This window comes from Pteronotus mesoamericanus, unplaced genomic scaffold (genome assembly GCF_021234165.1).
Source record: "Pteronotus mesoamericanus isolate MK-2021 breed Mesoamerican mustached bat unplaced genomic scaffold, CSHL_Meso_final scaffold_165, whole genome shotgun sequence".
NCBI classification, from domain to species: domain Eukaryota; kingdom Metazoa; phylum Chordata; class Mammalia; order Chiroptera; family Mormoopidae; genus Pteronotus; species Pteronotus mesoamericanus.
In genome coordinates, this window is record NW_026555307.1 from 7,410,056 (window position 1) to 7,432,900 (window position 22,845).

Sequence of the window (22,845 nt, forward strand, 5' to 3'; positions counted from 1 at the left end):
GGAATGGTTCCCCCTCACCAGCTCATTTAGTGCAGCCTGGCCCCTGCACTCCACAATGGACAGCTCCTAGACACTGAGCTTCCAGACCTGTGCCAGGCAAAAAAAAGTCATGGCTGCACGAAATCCAACAACTGTGAAATGGCAGCACTTAAACTGATCCATTTTACAGATGGGTCAGTTGAAACAGATGCTCACCTAGCCACTCCACCCCTCAAGACTTCCCAACAACTCCTCTGTTTATATGTCTGCCACATGCCAGCCACCATGCTCAGCACTCTCCCATGATCTGCATGGATCTTCAACACAAACTATACATATAGGGAGACTCGTTAGTCCCATTTTCCAGATGAAGAAATAGGCTCAGCAAGAAATGACTTGTTCCAGGTCCTGCAGAGATAAAGCAGCAAAGCTCTGGGCTAGCAGACTCTCAGCGCTGCCTCCCTAGCTTCTCCAAATGAATCAGCAGAACTATAGGGAATGTGAAGAAATGAATATTGATTCTTTCATCACCAAACCCTTGTATAGGCTGTTCCCTCTGCCTGGAACACTCTCCCCTTTCACTCTAACCCTCTTCTTTGTCCAGGGCTCATACCCAGGAAGTTGTCACTCAACCCTTAGGCTGGATCAAGAGCTTCTCCCACCCTCCCTCAGCCCTCCTGCGTTCTACCCATCACAGCTTGGCTCACTCTGCCTGTACTTCCCCCATAATGCCTTGGTCATTCTAGGCGGTCACTGGTGTGTCTCCCCCAGGGACTAGGCTTTGTGTTCATTTTCAGTGCTGAGCTAGGGCTGGTCTATGGTTGGAGCTCAGAGAATTGTTGGGTGAATAAATGAGAATAACTGCATGAGGAGGAATATTCAAAATTATTAACCCCTGGTTAAGAGGCCAATGACCAATGTAGAACACAGCCTGGCCAGAATGCTGAGGTAAGGTCCTCAAAGTCCTCAGCTGTTTCTGGAGTCGGGAGAGGTGTCCCAGGAAGTCACTAGGAGCTGCACTATTAACAAATTAGTATTTTAATGCCTGCTACACCTGAATAGTGTGCTTCTAGCTGAACATCAGTTCTGGGAATCTGAGGGTCAAAGAGGTGGTGCTTCCTGCTTGAAGATGAACCACCTGGATCCTTACCCTGTCTGTCCTTAACTATTAGACCTTGCTGTCCCTCCATCCTCTGGAGCAAACAGTCACCCCCCTACCCCACTGCCCGGCTTCCTCAGACAGGTGCTGTAATTTGAATAACCAAGCAGGCCGTTGGATGTCCAATAGTAACTGATTTGCCTGGCAAACAGACCCTTAGATCCTTGGCCCTATCAATACTATGAGAAGACATTCAAAACCACTGGGGTCTCTATTTTCTCTACCCACCCCCAAGAGGTGCCTAGGCTGCAGTCATGCCCTTGCTTAACCTCCTTGGGGGTCCTAGCACTTACCTGCCCTCTGCAGTCTGGAGAATACCCTCAGGAATATGTCATAGAATGGGGAGGAATGGTGGGCCCCAAGACAGAGGTAATTGGAGCCAACTGTGTCTGCTCCCTGGGCCTGTCATGAAATTTGCATTGAGAGAGTGAGGCTTCTTTATGGCTGCCCCCTCCTTTTCCACTTGGGATAGTCATCCCGGGGCTGAGGTCTGACAGCAGGTGGAGGAGGCAGCCCCGTCTGTGCATGTGTGTGTATGTGTGCAACCATTTTACCATTCCCGGAGGTGATGCCTCGTGCCTTCCTGGTCAGAAGTAGGCGCCTGCAACCACCCAATTGGAGTCACCTGCCTGACCAGCTCCGGGGAGACGCCTATGTCCCAGGTGGGCCCCTCAATAGGCCTGGAGGTAAGGGGCAGGGGAAACACAAAGCCTCACTACCTGGTTTCTCTTCTCAGACTGCAGCAGCCTGGAGGGGCCATCGGCACGACGACGTTCCAGCCTTGGGGACTCCTGGGCAGCGGTGAGTCTGCAGGTGACCCACAAGACCCTGGTCAATTTTGCCCCTGCCCACTCAGCCTCAACAGGCCCTGACAGCCTCTTTCTCCCCAAGCCCATTCATTGTACATGTCCTTCCAGTGTCAGAATCTTTCCACCAATGGTTCTCTCCATTGGGAGTGCCTTTCATTTCTTAGTAGTGAGCTGTTTGGCCTCATCCCAAGCACCATTTCCCCAGGGTGGGCAGCCACAGCTTCTACCCTTAGGAATCTCTCTGTCCTATGGGTCAGAGGATCAAACAAGGTGACAGGAGGATGGGGAGGGGGACGAGACTGGGGCCTTTTAGAAGAGATACTCTGCATGCACTGGAAGGACAGCACTAGCCAAGTGTGAATGTGCTCAAGATTATTTCAGTATTTATTTAGAGCCAGGAACTGTTCTAAGAAATGGCTATTTAGCAGGAGCAACAAATACTCTCTCCTTCCAGTTTATAATCTGGCGGGGACTGCAGGTATGGACAATAAAATTAGGAAAATATATATTATGTTGGAAAATAGTATGTGCTATGGGAAAAATAAAGTAAGATAAGGGCAAAGTAATAGGGCATGGTCAGGGAAGATGTTGGAGAAAGAATGGCATTTGCACACAATAGTCTGACCTTCCCAGACCTCCATGGTTCCAAGTTCTAGGAACTCTGTTTGCTCCAGTGTGTGTTTGTGTGTCTAATTCGATGTCCCTCACACAGCCCATGCAGGGCACTTTGGTCACCACTCCCAGGGACCCTGGGATGCTTGGCTGCCCATTCTGCCCCAAGGCCTTCCCGTTGCAGCGCATGCTGACAAGGCACCTCAAGTGCCACAGCCCTGCGCGCCGCCACGTGTGCAGCTGTTGTGGCAAGGGCTTTCATGATGGCTTTGACCTCAAGCGCCACATGAGGACTCACACTGGTGAGCAGTGGCAAGGACATGGAAGGGCTGCTGGACCCTGGGTGAGGATGGGACAAAAAGGAGGGAGGTGCCTTGGATGTGGAGTCTCCATTCGTGTTTTGTGGGGCAGAGACCCAGCTATCAGGTTTGGAACACCGCATACTGAAGTAGGTGGGTGTAAGGTAGTGCCAGGGTAGGGGCCTGTTGACGGGTGTTAAGACAGGCACTGGTTATAGGATTCAGGTCCCAGACTGAAGGGTGGGGGGAGGGGGGAATCCTCCCTCTGCTTCCCTGGACCCTAGGGAAGGAACAACTTGGTGAGGATGAGGACATAGATGTCTGGGGATAGCGGGATGCAGGTGAAGCCTGCAGAACTTGTAGTAGGAATGGAGGAAATCTCACAGATGGCAAGGCGGGTTGGCTTTGGTCTGAGGTCATTGCCCTGTCCTCTTCCCCTCTGCCTATCTGCACAGGGATTCGCCCATTCCGCTGTGGAGCTTGCGGAAAAGCATTTACACAGCGCTGCTCGCTTGAAACTCATCTTGCCAAGGTGCACGGGCAGCCGGCCAGCTACGCCTACCGTGAGCGCCGTGAGAAGCTGCATGTGTGCGAGGACTGTGGCTTCACCAGCTCGAGGCCTGACACTTACGAGCAGCACTGTGCCCTGCACCATACTGCTTCAGACTGCACCCCGCGTCCAATCATGAGAGGCAAATAAACACAGAACACCAACACACATAAAAGAGCATTTATTACTGGGGGAGGGTGGTTTACTCGGTCCAGCGGTGGCCGCAGTGCGGGGCTGTGCACACGTAGTACAAGCGCATAGCGTCCTGGCATAAAGGATGCACAGTTAGGAAGTGTGTGGACCCTCGGGAAGGTCAACATGGAACCTGCATCCAGCGGAACCTCACCCCTCAATAACAGACAAGGGCTCCATTCCCATTGGTAAGGGTCCTGCTCAGGACGCCAGGAAGGGCAGGCTCCCCTCAGGAGTGGTATTACCCCCTCCCAGGAAGGGCCAAGCCCAGGACAGTTAGAAAGCTGCCTTCATGTCACTCACCTCGGCACGGGCACTATGCGACTGGAAGAACACTGCCTCCTTATGGCCGCACCTGAGGGAACAGTCAGCCACTCAGAGTTTACCATACCCTTCCCTCTTTCCTCCACTCTCAGGCCCGAATACCAGCTGCAAACTCACTTTTGGCACGGGTGGTCCTCGGTTCGGGGCAACGTGGGGTCCTGGGACACGTCAGCGATGATCTGGGTCAGTTCGCTGAGGGAGAAGAGAGTGAATAATTGTGCTCTGATAGGGGCGCCCAAGCCAACAACCCCATCCCTAAACTCCCAGCCCTGCCACTCACTCCACTTCGTGCGTGATTTTGTTCACGTAGATGCAGCTGTTGTCGGCTTCCTGCTGGTAGTCACAATTCCGGCACTGGGCGGGGGGGGGGGGGGGGGACGCGAGTGTAGCAGGAAGGGAGTCACGGAGAGCTCCCCGATGGGATTGGAAGAGAGGGCAGAGTCTTCCCCGGAGAAGTTAATCAGGGGATGGAATCTCTAGGTTGGGATAATGGCGCGTATCGAGCAGCACCTCGGGGGTGGGAAGGACGAGGCAGAAGAATTCATTGCGGGATAAAAGAGACTACGACCAGTCCCGGCGGAATAGGGAGTTAGGGGGTCACGTGAGTAAGGCGGGGTCATGATGGAACGGGCTGACCCCCGAGGAAGACCTGGACACCCACGGGCTCGTGCTCACCGCATAGAGCAGAATGCGGTTCTCTTTGTCCTCCTTAGGGTAAAGCATGTTGTTACTGTGGGGAGGGGGAAGTCAGAGGTAAGTGCCCGGACCATTACTTGTTTCCCTTCCACACCGGCTGCCCCTGCCTCACCATTCCTGGCAGAATCGAATACCCACGAATCCCGGCTCATAGGTCCCGTCCGGTTCCATAGCGGAGCACTACCCGCCAAGCCTTGCGCGCTTGCTCCGCCTCACGACCGGTCGCGGGAAGGGTCAGGCCTAGTTGCTTCGCCTTTTAAAGAGCGGCAGAGCTGCGTACAAGTACTGGCTGCCAGCAGCTTTGTATTTGGCCCATGCGCTGAGATTTGATTACCTGCTTTAACCTTTTGACATACTAAAGTTGCTTCCACCCTGTGGGCCTCGTTCCCCAGTTGAGAGCCGGGAATATGACATATCACGTAACTCGCAAAGCAGTAGGCATATATGAAGAAGTCATTGCTCTTTGCGGGGGCCGAAGGCCAGTGCACATGCGCGAGTTTACCCTCCGCGGCGGGGGGTAACTCCTGCCAGTCCTTCCTCTCGGCTTCAGTCTTCCTCCGACCGATTCGTTTTGGAAGAACCGTACCAGGGCAGGCCTCTCAGGATTGGCTGGACCTATCTTAGAATACACGAGAGCTTCCGGTGGTGAGGAGACGGCGGCTATAGGCGGACTCTCCCTGCGAGAGAGCGCGTATTGGCTAGGTCGGGAGCAGGGGGAGGGGCTGATAGCGCAGAGGTGGTGGCGGCGGCGGCGGCGGCGGCGGCTGCTGCGGGGCGGGTGTGAGGCGTCTGACCCGGCTGCGGGTCCCGGCAGGGCGCGGCGAGATGGAGGTGACCGGGCTATCTGCGCCCACAGTGACCGTTTTCATCAGCAGCTCTCTTAACAGCTTTCGCTCCGAGAAGCGGTACAGTCGCAGCCTCACAATAGCTGAATTCAAGGTGTGGCTGTGGGGCGGGGCCCAGGGGGGCGGGGCAAAGGAGAAATTTAGGGGCTTCCGGATCGCCGGGAGCGGCCAGAAATAAACCAAGGTTGCAGAGATTGAGGACCTGTCCTCAGCAGGGTGGGGCCCGAGGGAACCGGAGGTTCCTGAGAAGGGCGCAGGGGCCTGGGAAAATGAGAGGTTTCAGAGGGTGGGGGCAAGAGCAGAGCGGGGCCCTGCCCAGGGATAACCAGTTGGGTCCTAAAATGATTGGGTTTCCTGGAGGAGCAAAGATGAAGCACAGGGGGCGGAGAGTCAGGGTAGAGGGTGAGACCACTGACCTCTCCCATACCCTATTCTTCGCAGTGTAAACTAGAGCTGGTGGTGGGCAGTCCTGCGTCTTGCATGGAACTGGAGCTGTATGGAGCTGATGAGAAGTTCTACAGCAAGCTGGATCAGGAGGATGCGCTGCTGGGATCATACCCCGTAGATAACGGCTGCCGCATCCATGTGAGACCTCCCTACCTGGGATCCGTCCTCTCCATTCATTTATTTATTTAACAGATGTTTGCCATACTTTGCACTGTGTGATAACCCAGATAGGCCCCCGTGGAGCTCACAGTCCATTATGGAAAGAGGGAGACCCATCACCAGACAGTGACAGCCAGAGTTGTTTGGACTCTTGAGTGGCAAGCCCAGGAGACTGGAGACACCCAGAATAGTTGTCTGACTCCATGAGAAAAGGACGGCTTAGGAGAAGAGGTGGGAAGGGCATGCCAGCTGGAGGAAGCAGAGTGTACAGAGGCCCAGAGTGTGAGGTGGGTCAGGGTGAACGGTGAGATGTATTGGGAGTAGCTGGAACAGAAAGGACCTCTGCATGCATCAGCTCACATCATCTTTTCTGTCCTCATCGCCCCCTCCCCCCACCCTGCTGGACTCCTCAGACTTCTCAGCATCCCAGGCAAGGTTACCTCAGGGCCTTTGAATATGGTATATACCCTGTGCCTGCATGGTTCTTTTTTCTGTGCTCACAGTCCCACTCCTTCCTTCCAGTCTTTACTTAAATGTCAGCTTTCAAGTGTGAGGTCTTCATTGGCTTCAGTGTAAAATTTAAACCTCCTTCCTTTTCACTTTGTTTGATTTTCTTAACTCTTATCCTGAGACAGTCTGTGAACAATGCTTTGCACAGAAAGAATGCTCAGTGAATCATTGCTGGATGATGAGTTGAGTGCATAAAATAAAACCTGGAGGATGGTGTAATTAACCCTGTTTTACAGAAGAGAAAACTAGCTTCAGGATGGAATTTATTGCCCTAAGGATGAACTATCGCTTAAATTTTTACCTGTCTACATGACTCCAGAAATCAGTGTGCCCAGAAAACTAGTTCTATAAACAAACAAGCCTCTTTATTTCATAAATCTTCAGTGAGCATCTGTGTTATACCAAGAGTATAGCTGTGAACCAAATCTGAGAAGGCCTCTAGCTCTATCCAGTGTAAGGTAGGTGTTAGCTAAATATTCACAAGAACAAATGTGAAGGGTCATTGAGGTGAAGACCATGCAGGAGAAGACTGAAAAACTGGAGATCCTATACTGAGGGACGACTCATCAATGAGGTTTTGGAGGACTTCCTGGAGGGGGTTCTGCTTGAGTGGAGACCTGAAGAATAGGAAGGGCTAACTGAAGAAGGGAAAAGAATACTCGGAGGGAAGGGTACAGCATGTGTAAACACTCTGAGATATGAGGGAGCATGGTGGGTACAAGGGACTGAAGAGTGGCCACTCCTATGGGAGAGGGAAATGGGAGCCAAGGGAGTACCCTGAGTCAGGAGAGCCCTGGTCTGACTTAGGTGTTCATAGGTTCCTTCTAATTATGTGTGGGGAGCAGACTGTGGAGGATAGAAGGAGTAGGGAAATGAGAGAGGAGGCTGCTTTCATAGTCCAGATGATACAGGGTGAAAGTGGGTCAGGAATGTGGGTTGCCATTGTATGGATAGACCACAGCACTGAGACCAGCCTGCCTTTGGCAGCCTCAGCCTAGGGATGCTGGTAGGCCAAGCATGGGCGGTGACATCCTCAAACAGGAGGCTTTCACACATTGATTTGGGTATAGACAGACCTCTGACTTCCTGAGGTCATTCAAGGAAGGTTTCCCAGTGAAGGAGTCTAGGGAATTTTTATTTTTTCTAAAACTTTTTCTGTTTTACATTGGCTCACATGGCACAGTTGTTTGGGCATCCTCTGGTGAAGCAAAAGGTTGCCAGTTTGATTTCCGGTCAGGGTATATGACTGGGTTACGGGCCTGGTCCCTTGTTGGGGTGCATGCGAGAGGCAACCTGTTATTCTTTCTCTCTCGCATTGATGTTTCTCTCCCTCTTTCCTTACCTTCCCTTCTCTCTAAATAAATAAAGTCTTTAAAAAAACCTTTTTCTGTTTATAAATATTACCTGTATTCATTGCTTAAAATAACAAGCAACCTCAAACTTCGAAAAATCCCTAATATTGAAAGTAAAAATTCTTAGTGATCCTTAACCAGAAATAAGAGCCATTTCTCTTTTGGTGTGTTAGCCCAATAGTTAAGGCCAAACTCCCCAGAGTGTTTTCTGATCCCTGTATTTCCTTCATATCCACATCCAGCCTGTCTGCAAATCATGTAGAGTCCACCTACAAAATCTATCCAGAATCTAAACTCTTTTTTCCCGTCCACTGTTCCCACTGTTCCACCCTGGTCTAATGTCCCTCCTCTTCCTCCTGGACATTACAGCAGCCTCTGTCTCCTATGCCTGTTCCCTCCCCCACAGTCTATTCTCCACATGTGGCCAGAAACAGACTGTGACCCTGAGTCAGGTCAGAGCCCTCCTGGCTCAGAGCCTCCCTTGTGCACCTCATTCCAGGTAAGAGTAAAGTCTACAGTGATGTGTTGTGTCTCCCACTCTACCTGGCTTATTCCACACTAGCCATGGTGGCCTCCCTGCTGTTCCTCAAAAGGGCTAAGGATAATTCTATATCCAGGACTTTGTGCCTATTGTACCTTCTCATCCTTCAGGCCTTGGCTTAGACATCCCCTCCTTTTAGAAGCCTTCTTTGACTACCTTCCCAGGCACCTTAAGCCTCTTTGTGGTATGTCTACATTGAACCTTGTTATTTTCTGGTGTTTAATACACATACCTGTGTATTTGTTTATGGCCAGTTTCCCAGCAGAATGAATACTTCTTGACATCAGGGGTTTTACTATTTTTGCACTGTCTCCCTAGCACCCAGCACAGGGCCCAGCAGGGTGCCTTGGAAGAGTTCAGCAAGCAGTGAGTTAATGAATATTGAGGGTGGTATAGGAAGAGATGCTCCAGGGTCTGGAAATTGGGGCCAGCTTAACAGGATTCCAGGGGCCCAGAGAGGACAGATGTGCTTCCCAGAAGGCTCATGAGCAAGACCTGAGCTCCACACTTTCTTATGATTTGGGGGCTATCAGTGATGTTGATGCCAGCATGTGAGCATCATATGGGGCAGATCCAGCCTTCAAGGTGGGGATAGAGGTGATGAAAGAGAGATGACTAGTGTAGACACCTGATGTCATTCCTTCTACTGAGCTCAGGAGATGAGAGAAGGTTGGGGTAAAATGAAGATAGATTGAGTTTTCCCTAGACAGGAGAGACTTAAGTCTATGAAATGCTCCAATGTCTAGCTATACCACCACCCCAGCATCCCAAGCCTCCCTGACCAGGCCCTGATCCTCACTGACCGCTTCTGTCACTGCAGGTCATTGACCACAGTGGTGCTCGCCTTGGGGAGTATGAGGATGTATCCAAGGTGGAAAAATATAGCATCTCACAAGAAGCCTATGACCAGAGGCAAGGTACGGGGGGCGGGGGTTGGAGGCCAAAAGGAGTGTGTGCAGGTGGGGGTGGGGGTGGTGATGGGTGTGGGGGTGGGCAGAAGGAATAGACAGGGACATTGCGGGGAAATCGATAGTGGGGGCAGATAGGCAGGGGAGAGAGGAGGGACTGGGCTGAGGTTGGTATGGGGACAGATGAGGGAATGGGAGAGCAGAGAGGGTGGAAAAGGCATAGGGTAGTAATGGGGACTGGGGGGTGTGAGGGCTTGTGGGCAGGCAGGTGCAAGGATCAGATGTGGGGAGAGCGGTCAGTGTCACATAGGGCAGATGGTGTGCGGGGCAGAGCATGGTAGAATATGTGGAGTGGATAGGGCAGTGTGGTGATCAGTACAGATGTGAGGAAGATGAGGAAGGATTCAGGGGATGGATGGAGGCGAATGTGATATTGAAGGGATGTAGAAAGATGGGGTGATGTGAAAGATTGGAGACATAAAGTTTTAGTTTATGAATTGTGGAGAGGCCCCAGGGAGCCTTGGGAGAGGGCAGGGCTGTGGTGGGAGACTTGGAGGGCTTGAATGACAGCCCTTTGACACTTAGAACAGAAGAGTTTCTCCATGAATGTTAGCCCTGTGTGAGTGCAAGGTTATCATTTCATTAGGCCAGAGGCCCCACCCATGAGACCCTGTCTGACTCCAATTTTCTACCCCACCCATAGACTCGGTCCGCTCCTTCCTGAAGCGTAGTAAACTGGGCCGATACAATGAAGAGGAGCGGGCACAGCAACAGGCTGAGACCACCCAGCGCCTCGCGGAAGAGAAGGACCAGGCCAGTGCCATCCCTGTAGGCAGCCGCTGTGAGGTGCGGGTACCTGGGCAGCCCCCTCGCCGGGGCACCGTCATGTATGTAGGTATGTGGCCTCCTGAGACCTTATTCCCTGCCTGATGTGGGTAATGCTGGGGACCCAGTCCTCAAGGAGGTCCAATTTAGGAGGAGAGACAGATACAGCAGCCGATGGTGACAGCCCAGAGTATTCCTGTCAGGGAATTGAGAAGCAGAGACACAGTGATGTGGGTTGTGGTAGAGAAAGTGGAGGCTGGAGTGACCAGTTCAGAGGCAAAACTGGCTAGAGCTAAGATGAGGGAAACAACAGGTAGAACTTTTGGGGCTGTGATGGGGAAAACCCAAGATGAAGTGATCAGGGCAGGGATGAGGGAAGCTTAGGAAGATGTGTAAGCTGAGAGGAAGTACCAGACGTCTTCCTGAGAGTAATCCAGAGTGCTTCGGAGGGGAGTTGGGGGAAGGACTATAATGGAAAGGGAGAACTGAGCCAGGTGAAAAGGGAGGGTGAATGTTCCAGCCAGAGGGAGTAGTAAGTGCAAACAAGCAGGAACAACATAGATCAGTTTGAGGCAGAGAAAGGAAGTCAGCATGGCTAGTGGGGAGTAGTGAGAGGACAGGTAAGAAGCAAGGTCAGGAGCATGGGCAGGGCTGGACCACGCATGGCCTTGGAGACAGTAGAGAGGAGTGTGGATTTTATTTTATTTATTTTTAATTTTTTTATTGTTCACTTACAGTTGTCCCCATTTTTCCCTCTGTGAGTTTTTTTATAACAGCTTTATTGAACTATAATTCGTATATCATAAAACTCACCCATTTAAAGTGTATATTATTCATTCATTGGTTTCTAGTATGTTCATGGAATTGTGTAACCAACACCGCAATCAATTTTAGGACATTTTCATCACTCCAGAAAAAAACCCTATATGTGCTCGCTTTGGCAGCACATATACTAAAAAAAAAATTGGAACGATACAGAGAAGATTAGCATGGCCCCTGCGCAAGAATGACACGCAAATTCATGAAGCGTTCCATATAAAAAAAAAAAAAGAAAGAAACCCTATAACCATTAGCTGCCACTCCACATTTCTGAAACCCCTCTCCCCAAGTCCTAGACAACCACTATAAATTTACCAATTCTGGATATTTAATATAAATGGAATAATATTGTATTATGTGGCCTTTTTTGACTGCTTTCTTTCACCTAGCATAATGTTTTCAAGGTTCATCTATGTTACAGCATCTATCAGTACTTTATTTCTTTTTATTGCCAAATAATATTGCATTGTATGGATAGACCACATTTTATTAATTAATTCATCACAGTTAATGAACACTTGGGTGCTTTCCACTTTTTAGCTCTTACAAATAATGTTGCTATAAACATTCTTGTATGAATTTTTGTGTGGACATGTATTTTCCTTTCTCTATACCTAAGAGTGGAATTGCTGGGCCATGTGGTGACTCTTTCTTTAACCTGTTGAGGAATTGCCACACTATTTTCTACAGCAGCTCCCCAGTGTGGATTCCCAGCAGAATGTAGGAGGGTTCCAATTTCTCCACATCCTCTCCAACACATACTACTATTGGTCTTTCTGATGATAATTATTCTAATGGTGTGAAGTGGTAAAGCATTATGGTTTTGATTTGCAGTTCTTTGATGACTAATGATATTGAGTATCTTTTCATGTGCTTTATGGCAACCTGTATATCTTCTTTAGAGAAATGTCTATTGAGATCCTTTTTGCCCATTTTTAAATTGGGTTGCTTGTCTTTTTGTTGTAGAGTTGTGTGTTAATTTGCTAGGGCTGCCATAACAGGGTGTCATACGCTGGATAGCTTAAACAACAGAAATTTATTTCTCACAGTTCTGGAGGCTGAAAGTCCAAGATCAAGGCCTTGGCAGATTTGGTTTCTTCTGAGGCTTGTCATTGGTGTGTAGAAGGCCATCTCTTCACTGTATTTTCATATGATCTCTCCTCTGTGTGCATGCCCATCTCTGATGTCTGTGTTTTCTAATTTCTTCTAAGAGTTTTATAGTGTTACATCTTACATTTAGGTTTTTAATGACCCATTTTGTGTTAATTTTTATGTATAGTGTTACGTAGGAATCCAGCTTCATTCTCTTGCATGTGGATATCTAGTTGTCCCAGCATTATTTGTGGAAAAGACAATTATTTTCTCATTGAATTGTCTTGGTACCCTCGCCAGAAATCATTTGACTGTAAGTAATGCGGATTTTATGCTGAGTGGGATGAGCAGCCTTTCAGCAATTTGAGTCAAGGCAGTGGTGCTATTGCCCTTTGATTTTTACAAAGACCGCTTTGGCTGAGGCTGTTGAATGAATAGGGGGTCAGCGGTAGGATCAGGGAGACCAGTGAAGGGGCTCCCGTATTAGTCTTGGGCAGGAAATGGCTGTCGTCCTAGTAAGGAGTGGTTTTTGCCAAGAAGGGCTTTACACTGAGAGGACAGGGACGAATCTGGGATGAGTGGTGTCTGGAGGTTTCATTGGGATTTCTCCCCTGGGCAGGACTCACAGATTTCAAGCCTGGGCACTGGATTGGCATCCGCTATGACGAGCCACTAGGGAAAAACGATGGCAGGTAATAAGTATTCCCACTCAGGCGTCCGTGTGTGTGTCTGTACCTGTGTCTGTCCTTGAATATGTGTGCATATATGCATTAAATGCATGCATGTATGACTGGGTGTGCCTATCGGTCCTAGCATCTGGGGAGGGAGCCATGTTGGGAGCTCTCTGATCACTGACTTTTCCCTCGTGCTCGGCAGTGTGAATGGGAAACGCTACTTCGAATGCCAGGCCAAGTACGGTGCCTTCGTCAAGCCATCAGTTGTGACAGTGGGGGATTTCCCCGAGGAGGACTACGGGTTGGACGAGATGTGATGCCCAAGGAAGGGCATCGTCCTGCTCCAGCTAACTTGCCCACTTATTGCCCCTTCCTATGTGTGCCAATGGCTCTTTTTCCCTGATCCTGTTTTTATTTTATTTACTTTGTTCTTGCCATTGACTTTTGAGACTTGTGCATTAAATTTGCCAGAACTGGGAAGTATTTGGAGGACTCAGTGATTATAGGAATGTCTGGGGGCAGCTGGGTAAGTGAGGGTGAAACAGGGGGCTGAGCAAAGTAGAGCATGAAGCTTTATCCCTTAGCTGGTAACTGGAGGCCCATGAGACTCTTCTTTGTCCTTTGTTAGTTAATATAATATTATGCTTCTATGACACATAGGCCCAAAATAATAGTGGCTTTCACAAAATTGAAGTTTATTTTTCTCCATGGAAAGTTTTGCTTAATCATAAGAGCTAATAGGGTGACCCTTCCATCTCAGAGGCTGATCTCCTTCTCCATATATCTCACTCTCCCATCTTCTTCTGATTCCCACCTCATCTGCTCTAGGCACTAGGATCAGGGAGGAGGAGGGGTTACCCCTTGTCTTTAGGAATGTGTATGTATAACTCAAAACCTGTTACTAGTTCATTGGTCAGAATTTTGTCTCATAGCTACTTGTAACTGCAAAAGAGGCTGGGAAATACAGTTTCTATTCTGGGCAGCCATGTTCCTGGTTAAATATCAGGAGTTCCTATATAATAGAAGCTGGGGAGAAGGGATGTGGGGGACAAACAAGTAGTTCTAACATAGTCCCTGTGAGTGGGGGATCTTTACCTGTTCAGTACAGTTGACCTTTGAACAACACAGGTTTGACCTGTGCGGGTCCACTTATATGTGAATTTTTAAAAATAAATACTGTAAATGTATTTTCTCTTCCTTATTATTTTCTTAACATTTCCTTTTTTTTTTTTTAGCTTACTTAATTGTAAGAATATAGTGTATACCTCTGGCTGGTGTGGCTCAGTGGATTGAGCACCGGCCTATGAACCAAAGGGTTGCTGATTGGATTCCCAGTCAGAGCACATGCCTGGGTTGTGGGCCAGGCCCCCGTTAAGGGGTGCACGAGAGACAACCACACATTGATGTTTCTCTCCCTCTCTTTCTCCCTCACTTCCCCTATGTCTAAAAATAAATAAATAAAACCTTTAAAAAGGAATATAGTATATAATACATATAACATAAAACATATGTTAATCAACTCTTTATGTTATCGGTAAGTCTCCAGTCAAGGGTAGGCTATTCGTAGTAAAGCTTTTTGGGGAGTCAAAAGTTATATGTATATTTTTGACTGCATTTGGGATTGGCAGTCGTAGCCCCCATGTTGTTCCAGGGTCAACTGTATTTGAAAGAAGAAAGAAATCTAAAGTCTTTGTAGAAGCAACATGAAGTCCTTCATAACAAAGAATATTGTGCTCTCAAGTATGTGATATGTGCACATGTATCCCATTCACTCTAGGGAGCCCAAACTACAGACCATATACCATGCATGTGCCTGCATGTGCAATAATCCCTTGTTAGCTTCTTGAAGGGATTCCTGATGGGATGGCTGTTTGGAATATTCTACTTATTTGTTGTAATTAATAATAACTGCTAGAGAACTTGGCAGTAGGGAGCAACCATGATAAGCAGAATGAGGTTGAAATGTCTGAGAGCTGAAGGGATCCTTGGGGAGGCCGCACACATCCACATACAACCCCATACATATGCACTCTGATATCCAACATAATATACATGGACACACATAGATACATAGAACACACACACCTGGCTTCACACTCAATCACTGGAGAAACACTCAAAACAGATATGGGAGGTCTCATGCAGAAACAGTGCACAGATTCTCACACAGTGGAGAGCCACACATAAACATAGAATACACTTAGAAGTTCACATCAAACACCGACCAGGAATAGATACACATCTACTCACACACACACACACAAATCATTGAGTTGTCAATCTACAAAAAAACAAGACTAAGAGTTTAGAAAAGGATCTCCCTCCCAGCTACTGCTATGAAAAAGGATCATGGATTTTGGTGGGCCCAGCATTAACCACCCTCTACCTATCACCAGATTCATAACTTCAGGGTAAGCAGCAGGAAGAGGTAGGATTTCCTTCCACCAGACACAATGTGTAGGCCCCTTTCATGTCAAGGAGTTGTCAGGAATGAGGAGCATTAGAGGGAGCATTGTGAACTTCCCCACTAGCATCTACCAACTTAAGTTCAGCTAGAGTCTAGTCGAATTAGCTCAGCTAATGGATCAGTACTGAGGACATGAGACTCACTTAAGATCTGGCTTCAGAGTGCACCTGCATTTGAAGAGAGCAAAAGATAGGGGCAGGATCATGATCATCCAAAATCATACCTTTGAGCTCCAAGTAAGGATCACAGAGTACTAGCTGTCAGCATGGACATTTTCCATTTTAAGAATATGGGAAAACATTTCAATTGTTGATGACTATAACTCAGGACCTCCAAACCAGGGAGCTGCATAAGTGTTCGTGATATTCTGAAAAATACCACCCACAGGACTCACAGATGTGGACGTGTCATTTATTACTCAGATTACAGGGGGATGCACTGATGGCCACATATTGGTGTGAGAGAGACCATTCTCCTCCAGTTTGAGGCTCGTTATAAGCGGTTATAGACAAAGGAGGCATGTGTCCTATGTGTGACTTTAAACTACATCACTTCAATGTGTACATGCAGAAAGAAAAGGTGCAAAAGCAGTCAAGGACAAGAAGCTGCTCCTAAAAGGAGATGAGGGAGTTACAATCCTTTCCCAAAAGAATACACATTTCTTCTGGAAAGGGACCCCCTGGCCATCCCTCATCATGGGTGGTGGGAGAACCATATCAGCATGGACCCCACAATGACAATGGAAGGGATCATGCTGGTAATTTCTAAGTAGGAAACCTACACCTGCTATGTGAAAGTTGACCACATTTAGGGATTCGAGACTCATTTTACAGAATGACCTGGCGCTTAGGCTTTAACACACAGTGGTCAGTGTGTTATGGTAATACCAGTTGCTTTAACAGATACCCCATCCCCTGAAATGCACACAGTTTGATGCAAGGATTCTGGTTGATTGGCATTAACGTCTATGCGGTGATTCACACACCCAGACTCCATCCTGTGGCTCCATGATTTTCATGTGTTCAAAATTACCTGCTTCAAGCTGGCAAATAGAGGACAGTATGGGGAAAGTTCACCATATTCTTTAATAAATGTGTTCTACAAATTTCACTTCTCATATTGTGCAGCCACCCTAGATGCAAAGTGGGCTTTGGAACATACTCCTGTGCTGAGCATTGGCCACCCCTCTACCTATCATCAGATCCATAACTTCAGGGAAAGCAACAGGAAAAGGTGGAATGTCCTTCCACCAGACCCATTAAATCCTTCAGCCCCGCCAACAACTGCTTTTGCCTAACCTGCACCTTTCAGCACCCTCCTGTTCATCCGCAGATCAGTGCAGATGGGAGCCCATGAATTCCCAACCATCCCTACATTTTTTGAGCTCCTGCTGTATGTCAGGCCTGCTGCTGGGAACACATTCATGAATTGGACACGGTCCTTGCTTGGGAGTTGAAGGCAGACAAGCATAATTACCAAACATTGCCTCTTTATTTATTCATTTATTTTTGGCTGTGATATTCCATTATGAGTATGAATGCTGGCAGTGGGGTAGGGAGAACAAACCCACTAAATCTGCTGGATGGTACTGGTACTAAGGAAGGGATAGGTATGGAATATGCAGGGTCTGGCAGAAGTAATAATGCCTGCTTGAGTGTGGTGGGTAGGGTAATAATATGGGTGTAACAATTCATAGCTTTAATTTGAACGTTTCACCTAAAATGTCATATGGTGTGCTTGAGTGTGGTATTGAGTTACAGAATTATATGCTTATGATTTTGTAATAAAAAAGGGGTGTTATTTGTGCCAGACCCTGTATTTGAATAGTAGTCACATGAACAAAAGGGCTTTGTAGGTCTGAAGTAATCCTCTCTGTGGTTCATGCTAATCAGAAACTTGATCCCTGTGCAAAACACAGACTGGCTGAATGCTGCTTTTGCCCTGGAGCTGAGCTAAATCACTAATTCAAACAAGATAATGGCCCATTTAAGTTGATTCTTGTACCTGTTACACACTAGGGATAATTCAGTAGGTTAAGAGGTGATGTAACCTTAGTGAAGAAGAACACAGACTCTGAAATTGGACCGCATATTTAAGTCAAAACCCAGCTCTGTCACTCACCAGCTGGCGAACCCAAGTAAGTATTCCTTCTCTTTGGGTTTCAGCTTCATTCCTGTAAATTGGGGCTGATAATAATATCTACCCCATACGATTGTTGTGAGCATTAAGTGAGCTAATAAATGTAAAGCGCTTAAATCCAGAGCCAGGCACATAGATGAATAATTATTCAGTATTAGCCGTAGGTATGAAAACAATTGTGTATAATACAGTCAACAGTTACTCTGATGGCTTTCATTTAATCCCCACAGCTGCTTCGCCCAATATCTTCACCGTTTCCCCTCCCATCTCATCTTTCCTGGCCCAAGTCTGGGGTAACCCCCTTGGAAAGGGATTCCCTTATTTTCTTTGGAGGGCACTAGGCTTCCCAAGTCCATGCAACCTTGGAGTTCCTAGCCTCGGCATCGTCTCAACCACCACGTGGGGGCAGCAGCACTCCTTGCGCGGTCGCATTGTCGGGCTCATCGTCTGGGTGGTGGCCCAAGCTTGGCACAGAAACTGAATTTTCTAGAAAACCATGCAACAGCCTTAGCCTCACCAGATTCAAGTCTAGAAGTGGAGGTCTTCCCTCCCTCCCTGAGGCTCTGGGAATTGTGGGATGAAGAGATTTGACTCCCGTGCACGCGAGGGTGGGGGTGGTGCTGCTCAGGTGCTGTCAGCCAATGACCCCACCAGTTAATCAGAGAGTGGGAACGGGAGTCCCTGCTGAGGTGCCAGAGGTGACTTTTCTGGCGACAGGAGAAGAAGCTGGCCTTTCTGCTTCCCTGCATCTCAACCATTCACTCTGCAGAGAGGGAGCTAGATGGGGAGGGAGGGAGGGGCAAACACCTCTCTGTGAGAGAGAAACATGAATCAGTTGCCTCTCCAGCCCTCTGACTGAACCTGGAACCTAGGCCTGTGCCCTGACCAGGAATGGAACCCATGACTTCCAGTTTCCAGGATGATGGTCCAACCAACTTGAGCTTCACCGGCCAGGTCTCAATTCCTTGCCCTGCCTCCTGGCTAAACTCAAGAGGAAATTCGTCACCTCAGTTTACTGGTCCTGAAATGACAGCTGATATTTAGATTAGTCGTTCTCAAATGTTTGTGTCTCAGGACCTATATATTTAAAAATGATTGAGGACCTCATATAGCTTTTGTATGTCAGGGCTATATCTGTAGATATTTACATTAGAAATTAATGTTAACATGTAATGCTTTTTTATTTTTAACTTTTTATAAAGAATAACTTTTGTAAAGTAATGAGAAGAGTGGCATTTTTATTATCTTTTGAAAATCTTTGTAATGTCTAGCTTAAGATAAGTTGAGTTATCATATCTGCTTCTGCATTCAGCTTCTGCATGCAAACTATTGAATATTATCATGTAGGTTCTGGAAAACTCTGCACCCTTGTGAAAGAATGAGAATAGAAAACAGAAACAAGTCTGTCTTAGTGGTGTTATGAAAATAGTTTTAACTTCAAAGATACCCTGAAAGGTCGCAAGGACTCCCAGGTGTCTCCAGTGTTTGAATATCCAGACGTTCCCCGTGAAAATCCTAATTTCTGGTTCCTGCCATATTAGGATATATGACAATACAGAGCACACTTCTTTACTTGGGCCCAGTAGGCTGGATCTGCTGTACCTGTCAGGACCTAACTGGGATGCAGAAACCATTCTTGTATTAGGACAGAGAGGCATTAACACATGGAAGTGGTTATGGAGTAGATGAAGGAGCTGAGGGGCCAGATAGCTGTAGAAGCAATTGGAAATTAGCAGTAGGAAGCTGCTGCCCCTCTGGGCTGGAGGAACAAAGGTAGGAGGTAGTGTCACCAGAGCCCAGAGACGGGATCACCAGGTAGAAGCTGAAAACGCAATGGGATTGTCTGGCTAAGAGGAACTGTAACCGTAGAGGAGCCACAACCAAAGGGAGAAAGGGGAGAATTACTCTGACTGCTTCCTCCAAACCTCTAGTCTCCTGCTGAGTTTCCTGCTGGCTGAACCCTAGGTGAATGTAGATGAAGGGAGAGACTGGGAACTGGGCTAGGATGCAGAGAGAGGGAAGGGTGTAGAACAGGTCTGGGCGTAAATACAACCCACAGCAGCAGAGCATGTTCCAGTATGTCTACAAATTCTTTAACACATCTCTCTCTAAGAGGTCTCTCCTTGAATGTGGGCCGGACTTAGTGCCTTGCTTCTTACGAACAGAATGTGGCGGAAGTAATGTTGTTTGAGTTCTAAGACCAGGTGATAAAAGGAATTGTATCTTTGTCCTTGACATTCCTCTTGGATCACTTGCTCTGAGAAAAGGCAGCTTTCCATGTTGTGGTTACACTTATACAGCCCTATAGGGAGGTCCAAGTGGTGAAAAACTGAGGCCTGCCAAGAGTCAGCAAGACCTCTGGCCAAAAGCTCTGTGAATGGGCCACCTTGAAAACTGACCCTCTAACCCTAGTCAAATCCATGAGATGACTGCATCCTAGTCAACAACCTGACTGCATCCTCGAGAGATCCTGGGCCAGAACCACCCAGTTAGGCCATTTCTGAATTCTCGAGCTATAGAAAATATCAGATAATAAGTATTACTTTAAGCTGTTAAATTTTGGTTTTCATTTGTTAGCAACAATAGCTACCTAATGCACCTGTATGCTAATTATCTATTGCTGCATTGAATGTTATCTAAACCTCAGCAAGATAAAACAGCCATTTGATTTTTCCTGCATTTTTGAAGATGAAGAATTTGGAAAGAGCTTGGCTTGGGATCTCTCATGTGCTTGAGTCAGAAGTTTCTCAAGGCTTCAGTAGGCTAGATGTTGGAAGTGACTCAGTAACTTTGCTGGCTGTTGGCTAGGAGCTCAGTGAGGACTTTAACTAGAGCACCTCCACATGGCTTTCCAGCATGGTAGTCTCAAGGCCTCAGGGTAGTTGGACTTTTTATATGATAGTTGGCTTTCTCCAAAGTGAGTGTTCTAGGAGAACCAGGCAAAAACTGCATGGCCTTTTCTGACTCGGTGTGGGAGGTCACGTGGTATCACTTCTGCTGTTGTCTATTCATCAAACTGATCACAAATCCACCCCAATTCATAAATCCCTATGCTTTTTATTTTGAAGTTAAAAAAATCTTTTATTTATAAAGACTGAAATGATTATATGCAAATCTGAACAGCTAGAACATACAAGAAATTGCTTGAAATTATCTCTTTTGATGTTTTGCAAGAGTTGGCATCCATTATTATATATGCTTGTTCTTTCTTTAGACCTCTAACTTAAGCATTAAGTTGAGCAGTTAAGCTGGGCTTACCCATTTCCTCAAATCATTCTTCAGCTCCAAGAGAAGGTGCTGGACCTGAGACAAACAAGACTGAGTCAGCAATGTGTAACCTCCTGCATTGAAAGCTGCTCCCACCTCAGCCAGTTCCTTTGAATAGATAAACAGATGACTGGTAATGGTTCCTTTTTAACCTTGGAGGCTTTTCAGTAGTACACAGGATCTCATTTAGCTGCTAAGTGAGATGTGTAATTAGTAAAATACAGCCGAAGTTAATCATAGCCACGGTTAATGGATAGACCCAAGAAGAACTAAGCAAATGCTACCTACAGGTATTTGTTATACCTCAGACAGTTCCTAATGGTACAAACTCTCATCCTCTCCCAGTTATAAATCCCTATTCTTGATGCAAGGAATGTTAAAGCTTTGATGGTCAAGTTTTAAAAATAGTCCTTCCTTGCTATACAGAACATTCTTTAAGGAACTAACTTGGGTCCTTTTCCCTCATTCTACAAATTCTCTAATTTATTTTTGTGACTGATACAGGATTAAAGAAAAGTTTTCTGGCTACCTATAGGCTTTGCAAAAGAATGGACTACATGTTTCTCACAATGTAAATAATCATAATGACAGCATGGGGCCTGGCACATGGTACTCATTCATCCATCCATTCACTCATTCAACACATTTATTGAGATCCTACCACATGCCGGACAGCTTTCTAGGTGCTGTGGCTACAGCTGTGACCAAAATAGACAAAACAGAAATATTGTGCCATGTCAATTGGATTGATCTCTCACCTATTTGGAGGAAAATATCAATTTGGAACCTCATCTTACATGATATGCCAAAATAAATTCCAGTTGTATTAGAATGATATGTGTGTACGAAGTGGGATAGGAGTTACACCATGAAAAGGTAAAGGTTTTCACCAGCAATTATTGAATGACTTCTGTAGAGGGAAAGACTTTCTGGACTTCCACATAGTGGGGGAACAAACTACCAAGGACAAGATCAATGAATTTGTACAAAAAGCAGAATATGTCCTGAAAGGGCATTGCCAAAATTGAATATACATTAGTAGAGAAGTATATTTGCAACAAAAATGACAGAAAATTTCTTAACTCCCTTAATAAACAAAGATATTAATAAAGTAATGTGAAATTAACAAAAAGCCAATAAATAAAGACAGGTATAAAGTATTAAAAGACAGTTCATAGAATACCAAAAAAAAAAAAAAAAAAAAAGCCAAGTTCACCTCCACTAGTATTTGAAGATACTTCCTTTTGTCTGTCAGATCAGCAAAGATGTAAATTATGGTTTCCCAAAGCTGAGGACAGAGTCCAGGGCACATAAGGCTTCTTGAGACCTAGGCTGGGAAGCATTACACTAACCTTTCACCTCGTTCTATTGGTCAAGGACAATGGCAGTGAAGCTTTAAGCTTCAAAGGGCCTTTGATGTGAGAAAAAGCTGTAAAGTCAAATCACACAGGACAAGGATAGAGGAAGAGGTAGAAAATTAAGCTAGTTTTGTAATCAGTCTACCACAGAACCCTTTCTTCATGGAGTGCATTAGTTAAAGTAAATAATGCTAGTTGCTGTTAACTGAAGGACCTCTAAAACTCAGTGGATTAATCATTGTATTTTTAAATTGACACCATAGTCCAATGCAAGTCACTGGAGGTCACTGCTCCACAAAGTCTAGCAGAGATCCAGGCTCCTTCTGCCCTGTGGCTTCATCCACTTCTAGGGCCTTAGAGTTTCCTCTGTTGAGCCAGTGGGTGTTGAAAAAAATGAAGACCAACTTTGGGAGACTGGACACACATTTGCCCAAGTGCCATGGCTTTATGTCAGTTACATAACCATACAAAATTACAATGGATGTTGGGAAATGTAGTTCAGCTGTGTGTGGAAAAACAAAGGGAAGCAGTTTTGGTGAGCAATTAGACAATCTCTGCCACATATTTTGGGACATGCTATATCTGAAAATAGAGAAGGGTTACTTTATTTCCTTGTTGTGTCCCCCTCTGCAAGGACATAAATTCTCTAAGTTTTTTTCGCCATTACATCCCCACCACACATCCAGGAGCCTGGATGTAGGAGGCACTCAATATATGTGTTGAATAAATGAATAAAAAAAATTCTGTAACTTTCAGATGATAATATATTATGAACACACAAAATTATATTTTTAGAGACATGGGAAATTGCTCAAGAAGTAT

At 46.6% G+C, this 22,845-nt stretch overlaps 3 protein-coding genes and 1 pseudogene across 5 annotated transcripts; 3 read left to right on the top strand and 1 right to left on the bottom strand.

The window, feature by feature from the left end:
* Positions 1-1,706: 1,706 nt before the first annotated feature.
* Positions 1,707-3,558, top strand: OVOL3 (ovo like zinc finger 3). Its single transcript, XM_054588811.1, has 4 exons — positions 1,707-1,800; positions 1,875-1,939; positions 2,660-2,861; positions 3,314-3,558. The coding sequence occupies exons 1-4, from the start codon at positions 1,707-1,709 to the stop codon at positions 3,556-3,558; spliced, it is 606 nt and encodes a 201-aa protein (XP_054444786.1).
* Positions 3,559-3,582: 24 nt separating this feature from the next.
* On the bottom strand, positions 3,583-5,161 carry POLR2I (RNA polymerase II subunit I). The gene is made up of 6 exons (XM_054589062.1): positions 4,733-5,161; positions 4,600-4,654; positions 4,205-4,278; positions 4,042-4,116; positions 3,904-3,955; positions 3,583-3,673 (listed from the first exon to the last, which is right to left on the bottom strand). The coding sequence occupies exons 1-6, from the start codon at positions 4,789-4,791 to the stop codon at positions 3,611-3,613; spliced, it is 378 nt and encodes a 125-aa protein (XP_054445037.1). The 5' UTR covers positions 4,792-5,161; the 3' UTR covers positions 3,583-3,610.
* Positions 4,659-14,138, top strand: TBCB (tubulin folding cofactor B). Of its 3 annotated transcripts, none has more exons than XM_054589059.1 (6): positions 4,659-4,677; positions 5,907-6,050; positions 9,295-9,391; positions 10,086-10,277; positions 12,738-12,810; positions 12,995-14,138. In XM_054589059.1, exons 2-6 carry the CDS (start codon positions 5,946-5,948, stop codon positions 13,107-13,109), a joined length of 582 nt encoding a protein of 193 aa, XP_054445034.1. In that variant the 5' UTR covers positions 4,659-4,677; positions 5,907-5,945; the 3' UTR covers positions 13,110-14,138. The 3 variants fall into 3 exon arrangements, with proteins under 3 accessions (XP_054445034.1, XP_054445035.1, XP_054445036.1); XM_054589060.1 differs by lacking the exon at positions 4,659-4,677 and adding an exon at positions 5,374-5,559; XM_054589061.1 differs by lacking the exon at positions 4,659-4,677 and adding an exon at positions 5,625-5,681.
* Positions 11,136-11,248, top strand: LOC129083243 (uncharacterized; annotated as a pseudogene).
* Positions 14,139-22,845: the final 8,707 nt, after the last annotated feature.